A 20731-nucleotide genomic window follows, 5' to 3' on the forward strand; every position below is an offset into this window, starting at 1 on the left:
CAACTAGATAACTCTTTCACAACTGTAGAATATCATAGAGTTATGTTGTATTTTTAGGTCTTGTAGTTATTATATCAGCATCCTGTTTGTTCTGAGTGTTCCGACTACCAGTAAAGGCATCGTTGTAAAGGGTATACGGCACTTCGCATAAGGAATATCTTACAGACCCCTTACACCATTGCGGACCGAAATATTATTAATTCCAAGTATAGACCATATAATTACCGCTATCTTTCGTAGGCGAGACTGTGTATTAACGTCTTAAGAATCTCCCTATAGTCTATGTAATATAGAGCTCCACTAAATATACAGACTCATGGTATATTAAATTTGCGTTTCCCAATAGCGTGTAGACTACACGTTTCTGTACTTTCTCATGGCATGTTGCCATTTTGGTAGATCTATATTATATGTGGTTTCTGAACATGCTCATAAAGATCTGTTATGGCTAAATAACGGGAGAAAGCCGTCCACACCAGCTGGTGTCAGCGCCTGGGAATTCGGGGGAGCAAGCTGTATAAGACACACGTGTATCATATACTTACAGCCCACGTCCGAGGCTGGTAATCAACTGTAATTAAAGAGACAGACAAACACTAAGCCGTGGTATTACACAGCAAGAATTATATACTGAGCACAATTTAAGAACACTTCGTTATACTTCTACTTTGTCCGGTCGTATTCGTTAGTTAAATCACGTTATTTGTATGTGTAGAAATATAACAAGGGATAATATATTGGTTAATAGCATATATACACCGGTTATTATAATACATGTATATACATGTACATGGTGATGGTACCGTATCATCAGTCAACAATTGGAAATACGTGTTCTTCGGCTAAACCTAAATCAAGTTTCTTATTTCTTAAAAGTCAATAAAGCTCCAGATTCTGAATCAGATACTTTAGACGGTAAAGGTTTTGTCCAATTCACCACAGCTAGATCCAGCATTTCTATATTTCACCCATAAGGTGATCACAAATTGCTGACGCTAGGAAACGACACGTGGACCTTAAAACTTTGCTACCATGGTAACATGAAAGAATTATAACCCCAATCACATTCCTTACACGAACAAAAACTAATCGGATTCTGCCCTGTAGAAATACGTGGTGTTAATAAAGACAAAGCTTTGCATAGACCTATCAATTTGTATGACAGTGTTCAGCACCGGTATCGTCTTCCCAGCGCCATCAATCCAGTATCTCCCCTGTCGGCACCAGACGAAAACGCGCCAGTAGTACGGTTACACTTACTGTTAAAACCCGTAAATAATTATATCGGATCATTATTTCCTGATGAAGAAACGTGACTGTCTGATCTACAGAAACTGTCACCCATTACGTAAGCGATACATATCTAACTAGTTAGAGAATGTTAGAGATTATCTTCAAACCCGAGGTAGGCTTTATACTCGGGACCCTCACATATCAATGAAGCTCAATTGAGGTAAAATAGGTAATACATCTAATATTATTAAATTGTTAATCAAACGTCGTTACGAAGCTCATATTAGGTCATCCGAAAGCGACATGTAATATAAGGCTGGATTAACAATGTAGGGCATACTGAAATGACTCCAATGAAAAAAAGGCGGAGGCCTTAGATCATTGTCATAACAATCAACCAAATCGTGATTTGCAAGCGCGTCTGGAGGCCATGTTCAGACTACGTATGAAAGCTCATCAACATAACAAAACAAAAGTACCTAAATATGGTAGTTGTGTAGGGACAATGATAACCGATTAAGGATCTCGGAGGGTCATTTTGACCATTACCATTACCAACACTTTATTTCATTAAAGGTTATTCGAAATCAAAAACAGCCATGCAATCGGGATTGACTCCACGAAATGTCGCCCAACACTTCAATGAGATTCAAAGAGTGATTATGGAGTTTGGTCACGTTTTTAAGCCGGATGAGAAGAGGTAGGTTACGATTTGCGACAGCCTGCAATGACTACATCCAATTATTTGATCTTTAGATAAAGCTAATCGGTTTCTATTCTTTTCTAAGTATTATTGGTAAATCCGTCTTCTGTAAGAGATCCAGTGGATGTTAGTAGGTATATATTTCACGATGTTTATCTTACCTTAGTTATGTTAAGTCACAGCAATCTTGTCCCTTTGTGCTGACTCAAAGACGTTGTGTACTGCTGCAGGGTGTGGTGGGGTGAAAAAACCCGTTGGAAGACTTTCCTCCAAGCTTGATGTCTCACTTAGTCACTAGTCTGACGTTTTGACGGCTCTCTGTCACTACCCTAATAGACGGAATGCTGTTGGTAGACCGTGTCTCTCCGTTAGATTTTTACATAGGCAAACCAGCTGCTAAAGTTGTATTCCAACACACGAAAGTGTTTCATTTCAGAACATTTTATTGTAATATTAACTCAACAATCCTGGTGCTTCTTCGACTAGTTGAAGAAAAGGATCTTACGTTTAGTAGCAAGTGTTATCATCCTCTGCCGCAAAGTTTCCATGGAGATGCAGCATGACCCGGAATCAAAGGCAAGCATTCTTTCTAGCGGACCTTTTTCAGGAAAAGTTTCTCGCATATTTAGCATGACAGACTTCCAAGTTGTTAAATCAATTATTTTTATAACGGGAATAGTAAAACATTTTAGTGTAACATGATTGCAAGAAGTATGTCAATGCGTATTTTATAAGTAACAATGTTACGCAAATGGGTGAAGATATATTGGTGTCCCTGCATTCGGAGGTAACTCTCCATATCATCCCTCTTCACGTCTTGTAATCCTGCAAATTTATTCCTGTTTACCACTGCGTCTTGTGCGCGATATTAATTACTGAGAACTTTAGGGATTGCTTATCCGATCTTTGGAAACAAGCTTTGTCATGGCACTCAGTACGCTGCTTGCATACCCTCGTCAGCAGTTTTGCCACATCGAAGCGAGTGCACCCACATTGTTTTCTTCCTCAGTGTACGACTGTAAAGAAGTGGCCATCAGTACATAAATTGATAGATGGTTTTCAATGTATCCATCCACTGTTGCTATCATCAGGTTGACTGAAATATTCGAAATGTCTTGTTCATCTTCTACATACTTCACTGTTATCTATAATCGACAGCCAAGTGCTAGTTTACGGCTGTTGACTAGATCAGAAGATGAAATAGTTTCAAATACGGCGGGCATATATTACATTGCCCCCATTAACCGTAAATTTGTTTTCTGGTTACCGTAATTTCGTGGGTATTCGCAACACTAGGATACAGCCAAAGGAAAGTTTTAGGTATATTATATGATTTTATACATATTTCTAACAATTGATGTGCAAGAAAATCGAGATATGGAAACTACGGATGCCTATATCCACCAGTAAATTTCAATACGAATTGAAATATTTGCATGCACAATATGCATGAGACTATGGTACTGCGTGAACCTGGGTATTTTAGCTCTAATGGCACTTCAGGTGCTTCCATTGCCATGTCCCAGTTGTTTCATGTGGAATGTATTGTTAGATTGACTGATGGAGTTTTACCGTCGATAGGGAAGACTATGTGGCATGTATACGTATTGTTACTGTCGATTAGGAAGACTGAGAGTATGATGGAGCTTGAAGTTTCACGTCGATAGGGAACTAGGCCGTATAGGTCTGACTTGAGCCGCATCGATAGGAAGGGCATGAGAAGATGGCTGATGATACCGCGATAGGAAGCTATGAGGCATACGTTACTGTATTTGTCAGATTGGCTGATGAGGAGTTTCACCGTCGAGGAGATATGAGGCGTTACGTATTGTTAGATTGCTGATGGAGTTTTACCGTCGATAGGGAAGACTGTGAGGCATGTATACGTATTGTTAGATTGGCTGATGGAGTTTTACCGACCGTCGATAGGGAAGACTATGAGGCATGTATACGTATTGTCAGATTGGCTGATGGAGTTTTACCGTCGATAGGGAAGACTATGAGGCATGTATACGTATTGTCAGATTGGCTGATGGAGTTTTACCGTCGATAGGGAAGACTATGAGGCATGTATACGTATTGTCAGATTGGCTGATGGAGTTTCACCGTCGATAGGGAAGACTATGAGGCATGTATACGTATTGTCAGATTGGCTGATGGAGTTTTACCGTCGATAGGGAAGACTATGAGGCATGTATACGTATTGTCAGATTGGCTGATGGAGTTTCACCGTCGATAGGGAAGACTATGAGGCATGTATACGTATTGTCAGATTGGCTGATGGAGTTTCACCGTCGATAGGGAAGACTGTGAGGCATGTATACGTATTGTCAGATTGGCTGATGGAGTTTCACCGTCGATAGGGAAGACTATGAGGCATGTATACGTATTGTCAGATTAGCTGATGGAGTTTCACCGTCGATAGGGAAGACTATGAGGCATGTATACGTATTGTCAGATTGGCTGATGGAGTTTTACCGTCGATAGGGAAGACTATGAGGCATGTATACGTATTGTCAGATTGGCTGATGGAGTTTTACCGTCGATAGGGAAGACTGTGAGGCATGTATACGTATTGTCAGATTGGCTGATGGAGTTTTACCGTCGATAGGGAAGACTATGAGGCATGTATACGTATTGTCAGATTGGCTGATGGAGTTTCACCGTCGATAGGGAAGACTATGAGGCATGTATACGTATTGTCAGATTGGCTGATGGAAGTTTTACCGTCGATAGGGAAGACGAATGAGGCATGTATACGTATTGTCAGATTGGCTGATGGAGTTTTACCGTCGATAGGGAAGACGAAGAGGGCATGTTTAGGTATTGTCAGATTGGCTGATGGAGTTTTCACCGTCGATAGGGAAGACTATGAGGCATGTATACGTATTGTCAGATTAGCTGATGGAGTTTTACCGTCGAGAAAGGGATAGACTATGGGGCATGTATAGGTATTGTCAGATACGTAGTCAGATTGGCTGATGGAGTTTCACCGTCGATAGGGAAGACTATGAGGCATGTATACGTATTGTCAGATGGGTTTTACCGTCGAAGGGAAGATGTGAGGCATGTATAGTATTGTCAGTTGCTGATGGAGGTCGATAGGGAAACTATGAGGCATGTATACGTATTGTCAGATTGGCTGATGGAGTTTCACCGTCGATAGGGAAGACTATGACGGCATGTATACGTATTTTTCAAAAATGGCTGATGGAGTTTCACTGTCGATAGGGAAGACAGGTTACAAATCTAGTGACAGTTAATGTGTAGCTTTTCCAAAGATGGTACATCATGTATGGTCATGGCCGTTCACCCACCTAGCCTGTTCTCCGGACAGATCTTCATTTGATGGTCCAGTCTTTGTTAATCTGATCTCTCTGTCACTTTCAAACAGCCAGGTCTTCATTAGCAAGGGATACCTAGCTGTGGTCTTAAAATGTTTCCGTACAAATGTATGCCTTACTATAGTAAGGACCTGATGTTGCTGGTCTTGGATGGTATCATGGTGTCCTGTTTTTGTGAGATTACTGGTCTGGTCTTGGATGGTATCATGGTGTCCTGTTTTTGTGAGATTTGCTGGTCTTGAATGGTATCATGGTGTCCTGTTTTTGTGAGAGTTGTCTGGTCTTGATGTATCATGGTGTCCTGTTTTTGTGAGATTACTGGTCTTGGATGGTATCATGGTGTCCTGTTTTTGTGAGATTACTGGTCTTGGATGGTATCATGGTGTCCTGTTTTTGTGAAATTACTGGTCTTGGATGGTATCATGGTGTCCTGTTTTTGTGAAGTTACTGGTCTTGGATGGTATCATGGTGTCCTGTTTTTGTGAGATTACTGGTCTGGTCTTGGATGGTATCATGGTGTCCTGTTTTTGTGAGATTACTGGTCTGGTCTTGGATGGTATCATGGTGTCCTGTTTTTGTGAAGTTACTGGTCTTGGATGGTATCATGGTGTCCTGTTTTTGTGAGATTACTGGTCTTGGATGGTTATCATGGTGTCCTGTTTTTTGTGAGATTACTGTGTCATGGATGGTATCAGGTTCCGTTTTTGTGAGATTACTGGTCTTGGATGGTATCATGGTGTCCTGTTTTTGTGAGATTACTGGTCTGGTCTTGGATGGTATCATGGTGTCCTGTTTTTGTGAGATTTACTGGTCTTGGATGGTATCATGGTGTCCTGTTTTTGTGAGATTACTGGTCTTGGATGGTATCATGGTGTCCTGTTTTTGTGAGATTACTGGTCTGGTCTTGGATGGTATCATGGTGTCCTGTTTTTTCTGGTGAGATTACTGGTCTTGGATGGTATCATGGTGTCCTGTTTTTGTGAGATTGCTGGTCTTGGATGGTATCATGGTGTCCTGTTTTTTGAGATTGCTGGTCTTGGATGTATCATGGTGTCCTGTTTTTGTGAGTACTGGTCTTGGATGGTCATGGTCCTGTTTTTGTTGAAGTTACTGGTCTTGGATGGTATCATGGTGTCCTGTTTTTGTGAGATTACTGGTCTTGGATGGTATCATGGTGTCCTGTTTTATTGAGATTGCTGGTCTTGGATGGTATCATGGTGTCCTGTTTTTGTGAGATTAGGTCTGGTCTTGGATGGTCATCCTGTTTATGGATTGCTGGTCCTGTCCTGTTTTTGTGAGATTATGTCTGGTCTTGGATGGTATCATGGTGTCCTTGTTTTTGTGAGATTACTGGTCTTGGATGGTATCATGGTGTCCTGTTTTTGTGAGATTACTGGTCTTGGATGGTATCATGGTGTCCTGTTTTTGTGAGATTACTGGTCTTGGATGGTATCATGGTGTCCTGTTTTTGTGAGATTACTGGTCTTGGATGGTATCATGGTGTCCTGTTTTTGTGAGATTACTGGTCTGGTCTTGGATGGTATCATGGTGTCCTGTTTTTGTGAGATTACTGGTCTGGTCTTGGATGGTATCATGGTGTCCTGTTTTTTGTGAAATTACTGGTCTTGGATGGTATCATGGTGTCCTGTTTTTGTGAGATTACTGGTCTTGGATGGTATCATGGTGTCCTGTTTTTGTGAGATTACTGGTCTTGGATGGTATCATGGTGTCCTGTTTTTGTGAGATTACTGGTCTTGGATGGTATCATGGTGTCCTGTTTTATTGAGATTGCTGGTCTTGGATGGTATCATGGTGTCCTGTTTTTTTGAGATTTGCTGGTCTTGGATGGTATCATGGTGTCCTGTTTTTTGAGATTGCTGGTCTTGGATGGTATCATGGTGTCCTGTTTTTGTGAGATTACTGGTCTGGTCTTGGATGGTATCATGGTGTCCTGTTTTTGTGAGATTACTGGTCTGGTCTTGGATGGTATCATGGTTCCCTGTTTTATTGAGATTGCTGGTCTTGGATGGTATCATGGTGTCCTGTTTTTGTGAGATTGCTGGTCTTGGATGGTATCATGGTGTCCTGTTTTTGTGAGATTACTGGTCTTGGATGGTATCATGGTGTCCTGTTTTTGTGAGATTACTGGTCTTGGATGGTTTCATGGTGTCATGTTTTTTGAGATTGCTGGTCTTGGATGGTATCATGGTTCCCTGTTTTATTGAGATTGCTGGTCTTGGATGGTATCATGGTGTCCTGATTTTTTGAGGTTGCTGGTCTTAGATAGTATCATGGTTTCCTGTTTTTGTTGGCTTTCTTTCAGACACCATCCTTATATTATAAATATAACAGATAATATTGTCTTTATAACCACCCTTAGTATTTGTCATAGCAAAACTGATGGCAGTTAAGGAAAGACCACCTACTAATCACATGCCTATCGACACTTCCTTTGAAGATTTACATTTTTCGATGCCCAGCTATAAAACGGCATCTGGTCTGTTATTAGATTCTTCTGCTTTATATCAAAGGACAAATTACAAAATATATATCTGGCTTGTAGATTAAGAGCATAGAGGTTTCTGGTTTATCAACCTTTAGTTTGTGAGTGGAACAACTGTTAGATTGGCTTTCATGATAAGTTTGTCTATGTTTTTATATACAGATTTCAGCTTACGGTTAAGGTCCTCAGTAACGTTGACAAGCGGCGTGAGAAGTCATTCCTTTTAAGGCTGTGGTAATATTGGATTGTAACTCGGCTAGGTGTGGCTAATGCATAATGGAGAGTTCTGAAATTGTTCTCTGGTAGTTTGCTGTACCTTCCTAGAGTTATTCCCAGCCACTGCAAGTTATAGTTACAGTATTTGTCTTGTTTCCTAGTAAAATAATTCGGTTCATAATTGGTCCATTTCCTACATATTTACTTTCATTTCAAGGTCGTTAAGATGATTCCTAGCTGGCTTGTCTGAGAACCCCTCGGATTTCTATGTACACTGTAGTGGTGGAGTGAATGACGTTACCAAGATACATGTAAAATGTCTATGAAGTAGATTTTGGAAACTGGCTTAGTTACACTGCTATCTTGTTCTCTTTGGTCTTGAGTATTTTTTTTCTCTATTTCTTAAGGAATTTGTCTATTCTGTACACTTTAAGCTTTGGTTATTTCAGTTCCTTTATATATCGTGATATCTGTAAAGTTCATCAGTATTAGTTACTATAATCAGTGACTGGGTAAGAGTTAAGTATTGAAAGATTAGCCTAAACCATTTGTACTACTTTGAATCACCAATGCATCAGGATGCTACCAGCAAACTTTGGCCAAATTACGACCAGGAAGTAGTTAAAGTCAGTCAATTATTGACAGATGCTGGATGATAGATGACAAACAATGGTATGGCATAAACTCAACTTGCTTCCTTTGAACCAGGCGATCTATTAGTCAAAAGCAGATTCCTTTTAAACTCCCGATCAATATGCAGTGAAATGCTCCTGCTTATTTGTTATTTAGTAATATTAGGAATATTCTTTTTAAGATACAGCATTCATTTGTTACAGCAATTGTACACATGTAATATCAGAGCTCGAATTTCATGCTGTTTTGCTTGCTTTTTGCAAGTAGTTATACCAGAATAGCAAGTGGAAAAAATATGCACTTTCTTATTTTAACAAGTGGATTTTATCAGGGACAACTGTGAAAATGACATAATGATTGTGAAAAATTGTTTTAATGTAAAATATGGGGACACAGTTCTTACTATAATGTTGTTGATATAACTATACACCTCACATCGTCATGTAAAAATAAATGATTTTAGATACAACAAAACTGTAATTTTAATACAGAGATTTAATTACAAGTAAAAAGGCATTTTAGCAAGTACAAATTTGGGGCACTTGCTATTAAAAGTGACAAAAAATGTAGAATTTGAGCCTTGAATGATTATTTAATTATCATAAAAAGACTTCAGTCTGTAGATTTTACTTATTGCTGAATTTAATTACTGATATTAGAAAATAATTACTGGAACAAAATCCAGAAATCAAAGTTCATTACAATTTCTGAAGTAAAGAATTCTTCTGACATTAGGTTGATGTATCGCATGATGGATCATACTTTGAAGATTTTTAAGTAAGATGCGGTATAGCTATCAAGCATACCTAATGGCTCTAACAAAGAATATCAGAATTTGATCCCCTGGGAATGATTTTTCCAGTAATATAACGGTATCAATGTTCCTGAAGTGTTGTTAAGATCAGTGGTGGTTCCTGAAGTGTAGTTAAGATCAGTGGCAGTTTAAGGTACATATGTAAGTCTAGCTTTGTTGTATAGAGTGTGTTGAGAGATGATCACTCATTGATAATGATCAGGTGGTGACATACTGATAATGCTGTGACAGTGAGCAATAGTGTGAGGATTCACAGCAGTCAAATGACATGTTAAAATTTAGTTTGAACAATAAAACATGGTACTGGCACTACAGGAGGTTATCACTAACTGTAAATTATTGTTACAGGTTGACTGATGAACTGCACTGAAACATTCATCTGTCCTGCTAAATGTTGACAAAAGAGCGTTAAAAGTGCATTGATTACACAAATAGTTCACATATGTCACTGATAGTACTGAATAAATCTCATGATTGCAATAAAACCCATTTGTTGTTCCTTGTGAATATCTTGTTTGAAAATTACTGGTAATTTTTATAACTGAATTGTAATGTTACTTTGGTCAAGAGAAATTACAGTTTTATAATACAAATGAGAAAACAATAAGATGAAATTTGTTTCCAAATACCTTTTATCAACAAGAGTCCCGGAGGGTCTGTATCGCTCACCTGGTTTGTAATGCAAAGTAATGTTCTGAATACAGGATCATTGTTTCTTTTCTGAAGGCATTGAAAGATTTACCTCTATTTCCCCTATTGGGCCCCAACTTTCTGCTCAAGGGGGTCAGAGGCAAAATTTATTCAAACTCTGTTTCCATTCCCCAGAGAATGTTTTGGACCAAATTAGGTTACAATCCATGCAGAACTCTATGACTATACATGTCTAGTAAAGATTTAAAGGATTTACCTTTCTTTGCATATTGGACCCTGCCCTTCCTTCCTTGGGGGGATCAGATTCAAAGTTTATATAAACTGTGTTCTCTGCACCAGGGAATGTTTCTGGCCAAATTTGGTTACATCAATCCATGCAGAACTCTATGACTAGTAGTGATTTAAAGGATTTACCTCTTTTTTCATCTATGGGTCCCCGTCCCTCCTGCCCTAGGGGGGTCAGAGCCAAAATTTATATAAACACTATTCCCCTTCCCCAAAAGATGTTTCTGACCAAATTTGGTTAGAATCCATGCAGAACTCTATGACAAGTACCAATTTATAGGGTTTACCCCCAGGGATCCAAAATTTATGCAAACTCTGTTCTCTTTATTCCAAGAATCTGGCCAAATTTGGTTAGAATTCATGTAGAATCTATGACTAGTAGTGTTTTAAATAAAATGTTGATGGACGGGTGACAGACGTCGTGCCATGGCATAAGCTCGCTGACCCTTCGGGCCAGGTGAGCTAAAAAATTTCTGATTCCTTGAAGCACAAGTTCTTTGCATCTTAGCCCTTGCATACTTCAGGGATTTTTTAAAATCACCCGAAACAATTAAGTTTGAATTATCAATCAATTAATATGTACTTATTTGTTTTTGATTAAGACAAATATTGAAAGATAAAGAAAATAACAACATTACAACATTGTCACACAAGGTTTATTGTCAATGAAGTATTTCTTTATTGGGCTTTTATCAGAATTGTTCAAAGTTACAGCATTTGTGTTTGACCATATCTAGTATCTGAACTAACAAAAGGGGATGAAGTCAGTTTATCATGGCTATCACGCACATGGATATGTACATATTATCTCATTAATCTGTCCTCCTCAAACTTAAATACTCTTACACAGCAATAAGGAATGGAGTTATATGTAACGGGCACAAATTGAACTTAATTTTAAATACCTGGTAATATCACTCACTGAACTTATAACATCAGGTAAAGAGTCTCCTGCCAGTTAACATCAGCAGTTATCAACCCTTTTAAGACAACTGAGCTCACAAATGGAAAATTTTACTGGGAGATTAGTGGTTTTCCAACTGGGATCCCAGCAGGATAATTGGGCGGGATTCCTAGTCAATCCCATTGGGATCCCAGTCAAATCCCACGGGGATCTCATTCAAACCCCACCAGGATTCCAGTCCAATCAAATCATTGGTTCCCAGTCAATCCTGGCGGGATACCGGTAGAAAGTTCAGATGAGATTCTAGGGAAATACAAGTGAATCCTAATCTTTTGCAATATTTTCAATGAACAAAAAAAATGATATTACTGGATATCTGATTGTAATCCCATTCACATTTTCCATGGGGTGAACCGCCAGATATTTACCTAATGGTACAACCATTTTGTATTATTGGAAACAACAAGGGACATTGGCCGTTTATTAAGTAGCAAAGCATCACTAGTCCATGGTACTATTATTTCACTGTTGGATATCTTAAACCATGCCCTGATCCAGTGGTGTTGCATTTTTTTCTTTTTCTTCTGTGAGCGCTCTGGATGGATGACCATAGACAGCAAATGATACACCCTGTAATATACAAAACAGATACACCCTGTGATATTATAAAAAACAGATACAACCTGTAAAATATACAAAACAGATACAACCTGTAATATATACAAAACAGATACACCCTGTAATAACCATTAATTACCACACAACAAAAATTGAGGAAACTTAAATGTGTTGTTGTTATAAGGCTAATACAATTCTTTTTAGGAGAATGTTCCATGCTATTAGTGTTGATTCTAACAGAAGCTATTGCCTGTTACAGCTGTTGTGTTTGATCTGCCTTGTAATCTGTCTCTGACAGCTGATCTCTTATTTAAAAGTTTAACAGAAGAACATTCACCACAAATCCTGTAATGATCTTATCTATATTGATCAAGTCTCGATCCACAGTTAGTAATGCAAAATCATGAGTGGCCATTGTCTTCATAGTAGTTGGGGACATGCAAGAGTTGATGTTGTGAGTTTTAGTATCAATAAATGATCTAATAGCTATGACATTTCTGGAGGAGTTGGGACATGTAGGGGTTGATTTTGTGAGTTTTGTATCAATAACTGATCTAATAGCTATGACTTTTCTGGAGGAGTGGGCACATGTAGGGGTTAATTTTGTGAGTTTTGTATCAATAACTGATCTAATAGCTATGACTTTTGTGGAGGAGTTGGGACATATGAAGAAGTTGATGCTGTGACCTTTGTATCAATAAATGATCTAGGGTGACTTTTCTGCTCTAACAATCTAAATACCATCTCTATGGACAGCTATTTCTCTGATTACCTTGACAACAAAATCACATGCCAACTTTCTAATCATGCTAATTCAGGAACATTCTAGTCACGATAAATCTCTTATCTTAAATACAAACAGCAATTCAAAAATATCTCTGGTTTCTCATTGTCAATTCCAGCTAGTTAGCTGATAACTGACTCTGTAGGAAAAGTCATGTAAAGATTGACTGAAAATTAAAATTGTAATGGCTGAAAAGTCAGACAGACAAACACTTGATGTCCTGCATGGGCTCAAAAGAAAATCATTTCTGAGCATCAATTTATCAGTCTTCAAACTGTTACTATAATGACATTTTAAGTAGCATGTGTAAATTGTATAATTGCCATTAATTAAGTCATCATCCTGCTTTTGACTGATTATGTCAGAAATTATGAACATCCAGACTATTTATTGAAATCTGAATTGTTACCTTCAGAGCCTTTATGGGAAACTGTCTGTGCCCTTTATTCTGCTGATTAACAGACTTAAAAGGCCATGTAGCCATTAGTGAAAACAACACAAGCTGCTTTGGTGTAAAGGGCAAACCGACGTCAACTAATTACTGAACTTTCTTTGCCATCTAAATATACCCACGAAACCCGCATGTGGCTCTTTGGCTTTCACGACCACAATTACAGAAATCAATATAATCCCTCTCATTGGTCTGACATATAAACTATCCATCCTAAACTATAGACAAAAGCGTAGGAGGGCCAAAGTAACAATTCTACAATACTACAGGGATTGTGTGCATTCTAAAGCAACTGTATGTATCAAGTAGAGTTATACAGAACAATATACTGCATGCCTTACACTTACTTAATGGACATATCTATTATGACTAAAGATTATTTCCTCAACACTTCACATTTCTGCAGTTTAATTGACAAGTTTATCAAACATTTAAAAGAATCAGAGCACCTAACAGTCAGTTGTAGTCAATACTGTGGCCGAGCAATGAAAAGTCAGTTGTAGTCAATACTGTGGCCAAGCACTGCATGAAAAGTCTGTTGTAGTCAATACTGTGGCCAAACACTGAAAATTAGTTATAGTTAATATTGTGATCAAGCACTGAACATTCAGTTGTAGTTAATATTGTGATCAAGCACTGAACATTCAGTTGTAGTTAATATTGTGATCAAGCACTGAACAGTCAGTTGTTGTCAATATTGTGACCAAGCACCAAAAACAGTCAGTTGCAGTTGATATTGTGACCGAGCACTGAACATTTAGCTGTAGTCAATATTGTGACTGAACACTGAACAGTCAGTTGTAGTTAATATTGTGATCCAGCACTGAACAGTCAGTTGTAGTCAGTATTGTGTGACTGAACACTGAACAGTCAGTTGTAGTTAATATTGTGACCAAGCACCAAAAACAGTCAGTTGCAGTTGATATTGTGACCGAGCACTGAACATTTAGCTGTAGTCAATATTGTGATCAAGCACTGAACATTCAGTTGTAGTCAGTATTGTGACCGAGCACTGAACAGTCAGTTGTTGTCAATATTGTGACCAAGCACCAAAAACAGTCAGTTGCAGTTGATATTGTGACTGAGCACTGAACATTTAGCTGTAGTCAATATTGTGATCAAGCACTGAACATTCAGTTGTAGTTAGTACTTGTGACCAAGCACTGAACAAGTTGTAGTCAATATTGTGACCCAAGCACTGAACAGTCAGTTGTAGTTAGTACTGTGACCAAGCACTGAACAGTCCGTTGTAGTTAGTATTGTGACCAGCACTGAACAGTCAGTTGTAGTCAATATTGTGACCAAGCACTGAACAGTCAGTTGTAGTAGTGACCAAGCACTGAACAGTCAGTTGTAGTCAATATTGTGACCAGAGCACTGAACAGTCAGTTGTAGTCAATATTGTGACCCAGCACTGAACAGTCAGTTGTAGTCAATATTGTGACCAAGCACTGAACAGTCAGTTGTAGTCAATATTGTGACCAAGCACTGAACAGTCAGTTGTAGTTAATATTGTGACCAAGCACTGAACAGTCAGTTGTAGTTAATATTGTGATCAAGCACTGAACAGTCAGTTGTAGTTAATATTGTGACCAAGCACTGAACAGTCAGTTGTAGTCAGTATTGTGACCGAGCACTGAACAGTCAGTTGTAGTCAATATTGTGACCAAGCACTGAACAGTCAGTTGTAGTCAATGATATTGTGACCGAGCACTGAACAGTCAGTTGTAGTAGTCAATATTGTTGATCAAGCACTGAACATTCAGTTGTAGTCAGTATTGTGACCGAGCACTGAACAGTCAGTTGTAGTCAATATTGTGACCAAGCACTGAACAGTCAGTTGTAGTTCAATATTGTGACCAAGCACTGAACATTCAGCTGTAGTCAATATTGTGACCAAGCACTGAACAGTCAGTTGTAGTCAATATTGTGATCCAGCACTGAACAGTCAGTTGTAGTTCAATATTGTGACCAGCACTGAACAGTCAGTTGTAGTTAATATTGTGACCAAGCACTGAACAGTCAGTTGTAGTCAATATTGTGACCCAGCACTGAACAGTCAGTTGTAGTCAATATTGTGACCAAGCACTGAACAGTCAGTTGTAGTCAATATTGTGACCAAGCACTGAACAGTCAGTTGTAGTCAATATTATGACCCAGCACTGAACAGTTAGTTGTAGTCAATATTGTGACCAAGCACTGAACAGTCAGTTGTAGTCAATATTATGACCAAGCACTGAACAGTCAGTTGTAGTCAATATTATGACCAAGCACTGAACAGTCAGTTGTAGTTAATATTGTGACCAAGCACTGAACAGTCACTTGTAGTTAATATTATGACCAAGCACTGAACAGTCACTTGTAGTTAATATTATGACCAAGCACTGAACAGTCACTTGTAGTTAATATTGTGACCAAGCACTGAACAGAATATTACAACTGCTGACCATTAATGTATGTTTGATAGAGCATGAAGAAGACTAATTACATAAATAATTATCATGTTTTATTTTTATTTCAATGCTTTTTATGGTTGCCCAAATTAAACCTTAAAACATTTTTTTGTAACAACTAGAGCTACTTTAATTCTCACAGGTCCATGTTTAAAACTGTATGAAGTAGATGGCTGGTACTGACATGGCAATTTGTACTGGTGCCTTAGGGTCTGGGAGACATGTGTGGAGTATGATGACAATTCATGATTTTACAAGAAGGGAAGAGTAAGCCTTATGTTATGTTGACAATTCATGATATCTAAACATCACAGGCAATGGTAACACGATGATTTAATAGCCACACCATGATAGATTGCTGACCATGCTCCCACAGACATTGCACTGTTAGCCCATTAGTTAAAGGGACCTATCTTGATCCTCAGTCCAAGGCCACCAACCTATAATGGCTCACTAATGTTACAAGACTTCCTCTCCATCAGGGTAGAATACCACGTAAGTCGGATCTTCACAATAACCAGAGAGTCTCAAACGCTGTGGACTAATTGTTGTTGATAAGATTGGAGAGACTAGAATATGGTTGTTGTCATCAAAGAGAAGTTACTGAAATATTCACATGACAATCAAATCACCGTATTCTGATATATAAAAATAAATATAATTTATCAAAATCTAATTCTATAAACCAACTTACTTTTGCATGTAATCAAATTTTGTTTATTTTGAATATTGAATAAGAAATCTCTAACCGACACATGCACAATAGAGTCAGGCATGAAAACATGAAATTAAATCACCATGAAAATAAGTTGGTTTGATCATCGACTTCTCTGCCAAACTGGCCCCTGTATGTGGACTGAATTACATACTTGGTATTCAGGTCTTCATTACTGGCGTTTATTTAGGGTAGAGAGAGAATCATTATTGATTGTGTAATCATCCCATCTCTCTATAGAATTCTCACTTAACACTCAATTTCAACTCCATTGTAAAATTTTATATCTCTTCATACCAAAGCCATCAGAAACTGTTGTTCCAATCTGTTATAGTCTGATAATTTTGCCAGTACGCGAGCACTGATGGCAGATATTTCATTTCAATACCTTTCCCCCTACATTCTGTTATTTCCCCTTGAGGGTTAACCTCTGACACAATAGGGGAAGTTGACATCCAAAATGGTAGCTACTTTCAGCATTATCAATTATTCAGTGAGTTTTATCGTAACATTCTCCCTATCTTGAGACAAAAATGGTTTTTAAAACCTTGCAGCTTTCTAGTTTACTTCGCTAAATGTCTAAAGGGCAGAATGATCAATTTGAAATTAGTTTCATACGGAAAGTCTCATGGTTACCCAATCCTTATAGAACTGGACTTCGTCTACATGTAACAATCAATTTATCCTTCATGTTCGTTGGTTTCTGATCAATGTATGCTTCATACACAAGTTGCCTGGTTTCTGAGGAAAAAAACAAGAGGCTCAGAGGGTCTGTATAGCTCACCTGGTCAATTTTGTGGCCTTGTCCTTTAGGCTGATCATTTCTACAATTTCGATTCCCAATATCCCCATCTCATAATGATGCAACAATTAAAATTTGGTTGTAAAATGCTACAAGAGGTCAGCAGAGACATTGACTGAAGCCGGCTGTTTGATGGACGGACAACACCAGAGATCATGATATACATATATGACATATAAGCTCATAACCTTGGTCCTTTGGACCAGGTGAACTAACTAGACTATTGCTTTGTGGGGTTGCAACAATGCCAATTATCATGACTCACAATTGCAGTTGTAACAGAGTACGATTTGTTGTGATGTCAACAGTGACACTGTACAATTTGTTGTGAGGTCAATAGCAGGAGTCAACACTGTACACTTTTTGTGAGGTCAATAGCAACACTGTACAACTTTTTGTGAAGTCAATAGTAACACTGTACAACTTGTTGTGAGGTCAATAGTAACACTGTACAACTTTTTGTGAGGTCAATAGTAACACTGTCAATAGTACACTGTACAACTGGTTGTGAGGTCAATAGTAACACTGTACAACTTGTTGTGAGGTCAATAGTAACACTGTACAACTTGTTGTGAGGTCAATAGTAACACTGTACAACTTGTTGTGAGGTCAATAGTAACACTGTACAACTTTTTGTGAGGTCAATTCCACTGGTTATTATTCTGTTCTCCTATCTACATATAATCAGTTATGGAGCGCTGTTAAATAACAATGCATTATCTCCCGTTACTGAAAACTATAATTTAATCACTGGGGAGAGTAGAGTTATAAAATAGACAAGTCAAGGTCTCCTCAACATTTAGTTCTTACAGGTCAACAAACTGTTTTTGTCAAAAGGTGTAAAGATCTAAGTCTGCCTCAATGGTACATCCAAATCCAGCAAATTAAACATTAATTGAAAGTTGTCCTGTTTAATAAGAAGGAACCTTTACAGAACATTTTCCAAGCTGATTTTGAGCTCGATTAAGACTGTGTAATTAGGTATATGGAATTAAGTTATAATTATAGTCCTTCTACCACAATAGGTCGTGTTATTCTACTCTCTGGCTTTTGTGTAGACTGTACTGTGTGTTGGATAAATATATTGATATTCCACTATTTAACTAGCATTTGTTATAAAAACATGTCCTGAATTAGCATTATAAAACTTGATTCATTTGCTTGGTTTTTTCATTAAAATAATTAAATCTCCGTGAATATATCAGGCAAAGAAGTAATTCAAACAATGTAGACAAAATACAAGTAATTCAAACCATGTAAATAAAATACAAGTAATTCAAAACATGTAAACAAAATACAAGTAATTCAAACAATGTAAACGAAATACAAGTAATTCAAACCATGTAGACAAAATACAAGTAATTCAAACCATGTAGACAAAATACAAGTAATTCAAACAATGTAAACAAAATACAAGTAATTCAAACCATGTAGACAAAATACAAGTAATTCAAACAATGTAAACAAAATACAAGTAATTCAAACCATGTAGACAAAATACAAGTAATTCAAACCATGTAGACAAAATACAAGTAATTCAAACATTCAAACATGTAGACAAAATACAAGTAATTCAAACCATGTAGACAAAATACAAGTCAAAATTCAAACAATGTAAACAAAATACAAGTAATTCAAACCATGTAGAACAAAATACAAGTAATTCAAACAATGTAAACAAAAATACAAGTAATTCAAACCATGTAGACAAAATACAAGTAATTCAAACCATGTAGACAAAATACAAGTAATTCAAACCATGTAGACAAAATACAAGTAATTCAAACCAATGTAGACAAAATACAAGTAATTCAAACCATGTAGACAAAATACAAGTAATTCAAACAATGTAAACAAAATACAAGTAATTCAAACCATGTAGACAAAATACAAGTAATTCAAACCATGTAGACAAAATACAAGTAATTCAAACAATGTAAACAAAATACAAGTAATTCAAACCATGTAGACAAAATACAAGTAATTGAAACAATGTAAACAAAAATACAAGTAATTCAAACCATGTAGACAAAATACAAGTAATTCAAACCATGTAGACAATAAAATACAAGTAATTCAAACCATGTAGACAAAATACAAGTAATTCAAACCATGTAGACAAAATACAAGTAATTCAAACCATGTAGACAAAATACAAGTAATTCAAACAATGTAGACAAAATACAAGTAATTCAAACAATGTAGACAAAATACAAGTAATTCAAACAATGTAAACAAAATACAAGTAATTCAAACAATGTAACAAAATACAAGTAATTAGACAATGTAAACAAAATACAAGTAATTCAAACAATGTAGACAAAATACAAGTAATTCAAACCATGTAAAAAAATACAATAATTCAAAACCATGTAGACAAAATACAAGTAATTCAAACCATGTAGACAAAATACAAGTAATTCAAACAATGTAAACAAAATACAAGTAATTCAAACAATGTAGACAAATACAAGTAATTCAAACCAATGTAGACAAATACAAGTAATTCAAACAATGTAAACAAAATACAAGTAATTCAAACCATGTAGACAACTAACAAGTAATTCAATAACCATGTAAACAAAATACAAGTAATTCAAACCATGTAGACAAAATACAAGTAATTCAAACCATGTAGACAAATACAAGTAATTCAAACCATGTAGAACAAAATACAAGTAAATTCAAACCATGTAGACAAAATACAAGTAATTCAAACCATGTAGACAAAATACAAGTAATTCAAACAATGTAGACAAAATACAAGTAATTCAAACAATGTAAACAAAATACAAGTAATTCAAACAATGTAAACAAAATACAAGTAATTCAAACAATGTAAACAAAATACAAGTAATTCAAACCATGTAGACAAAATACAAGTAATTCAAACCATGTAGACAAAATACAAGTAATTCAAACCATGTAAACAAAATACAAGTAAATTCAAACATGTAGACAAAATACAAGTAATTCAAACCATGTAGACAAAATACAAGTAATTCAAACCATGTAGACAAAATACAAGTAATTCAAACCATGTAGAACAAAATACAAGTAATTCAAACCATGTAGACAAAATACAAGTAATTCAAACCATGTAGACATACAAGTAATTCCAAACCATGTAGACAAAATACAAGTAATTCAAACCATGTAGACAAAATACAAGTAATTCAAACAATGTAGACAAAATACAAGTAATTCAAAACAATGTAAACAAAATACAAGTAATTCAAACAATGTAGACAAAATACAAGTAATTCAAACAATGTAAACAAAATACAAGTAATTCAAACAATGTAGACAAAATACAAGTAATTCAAACCATGTAGACAAAATACAAGTAATTCAAACCATGTAAAAACAAAATACAAGTAATTCAAACCATGTAGACAAAATACAAGTAATTCAAACCATGTAGACAAAATACAAGTAATTCAAACAATGTAAACAAAATACAAGTCATTCAAACCATGTAGCCAAATACAAGTAATTCAAACAATGTAAACAAAATACAAGTAATTCAAACCATGTAGACAACATACAAGTAAATTCAAACCATGTAGACAAAAATACAAGTAATTCAAACAATGTAAAACGAAAATACAAGTAACATTCA

At 36.6% G+C, this 20731-nt stretch overlaps 1 protein-coding gene across 1 annotated transcript in view; it reads right to left on the reverse strand.

Moving 5' to 3' along the window:
* Positions 1-11020: 11020 nt before the first annotated feature.
* Positions 11021-20731, reverse strand: part of LOC138314166 (UPF0415 protein C7orf25 homolog) — a 111171-nt gene continuing 101460 nt past the window's right edge. The window contains exon 6 of the mRNA XM_069254352.1: positions 11021-11916. Within this exon, the coding sequence (XP_069110453.1) occupies positions 11824-11916 (93 nt within the window). The 3' untranslated portion in view covers positions 11021-11823. The remainder of the gene's footprint in view (positions 11917-20731) is intronic.

The sequence above is a fragment of the Argopecten irradians genome, chromosome 2 (assembly GCF_041381155.1).
Source record: "Argopecten irradians isolate NY chromosome 2, Ai_NY, whole genome shotgun sequence".
Classification (NCBI taxonomy): Eukaryota; Metazoa; Mollusca; class Bivalvia; order Pectinida; family Pectinidae; genus Argopecten; species Argopecten irradians.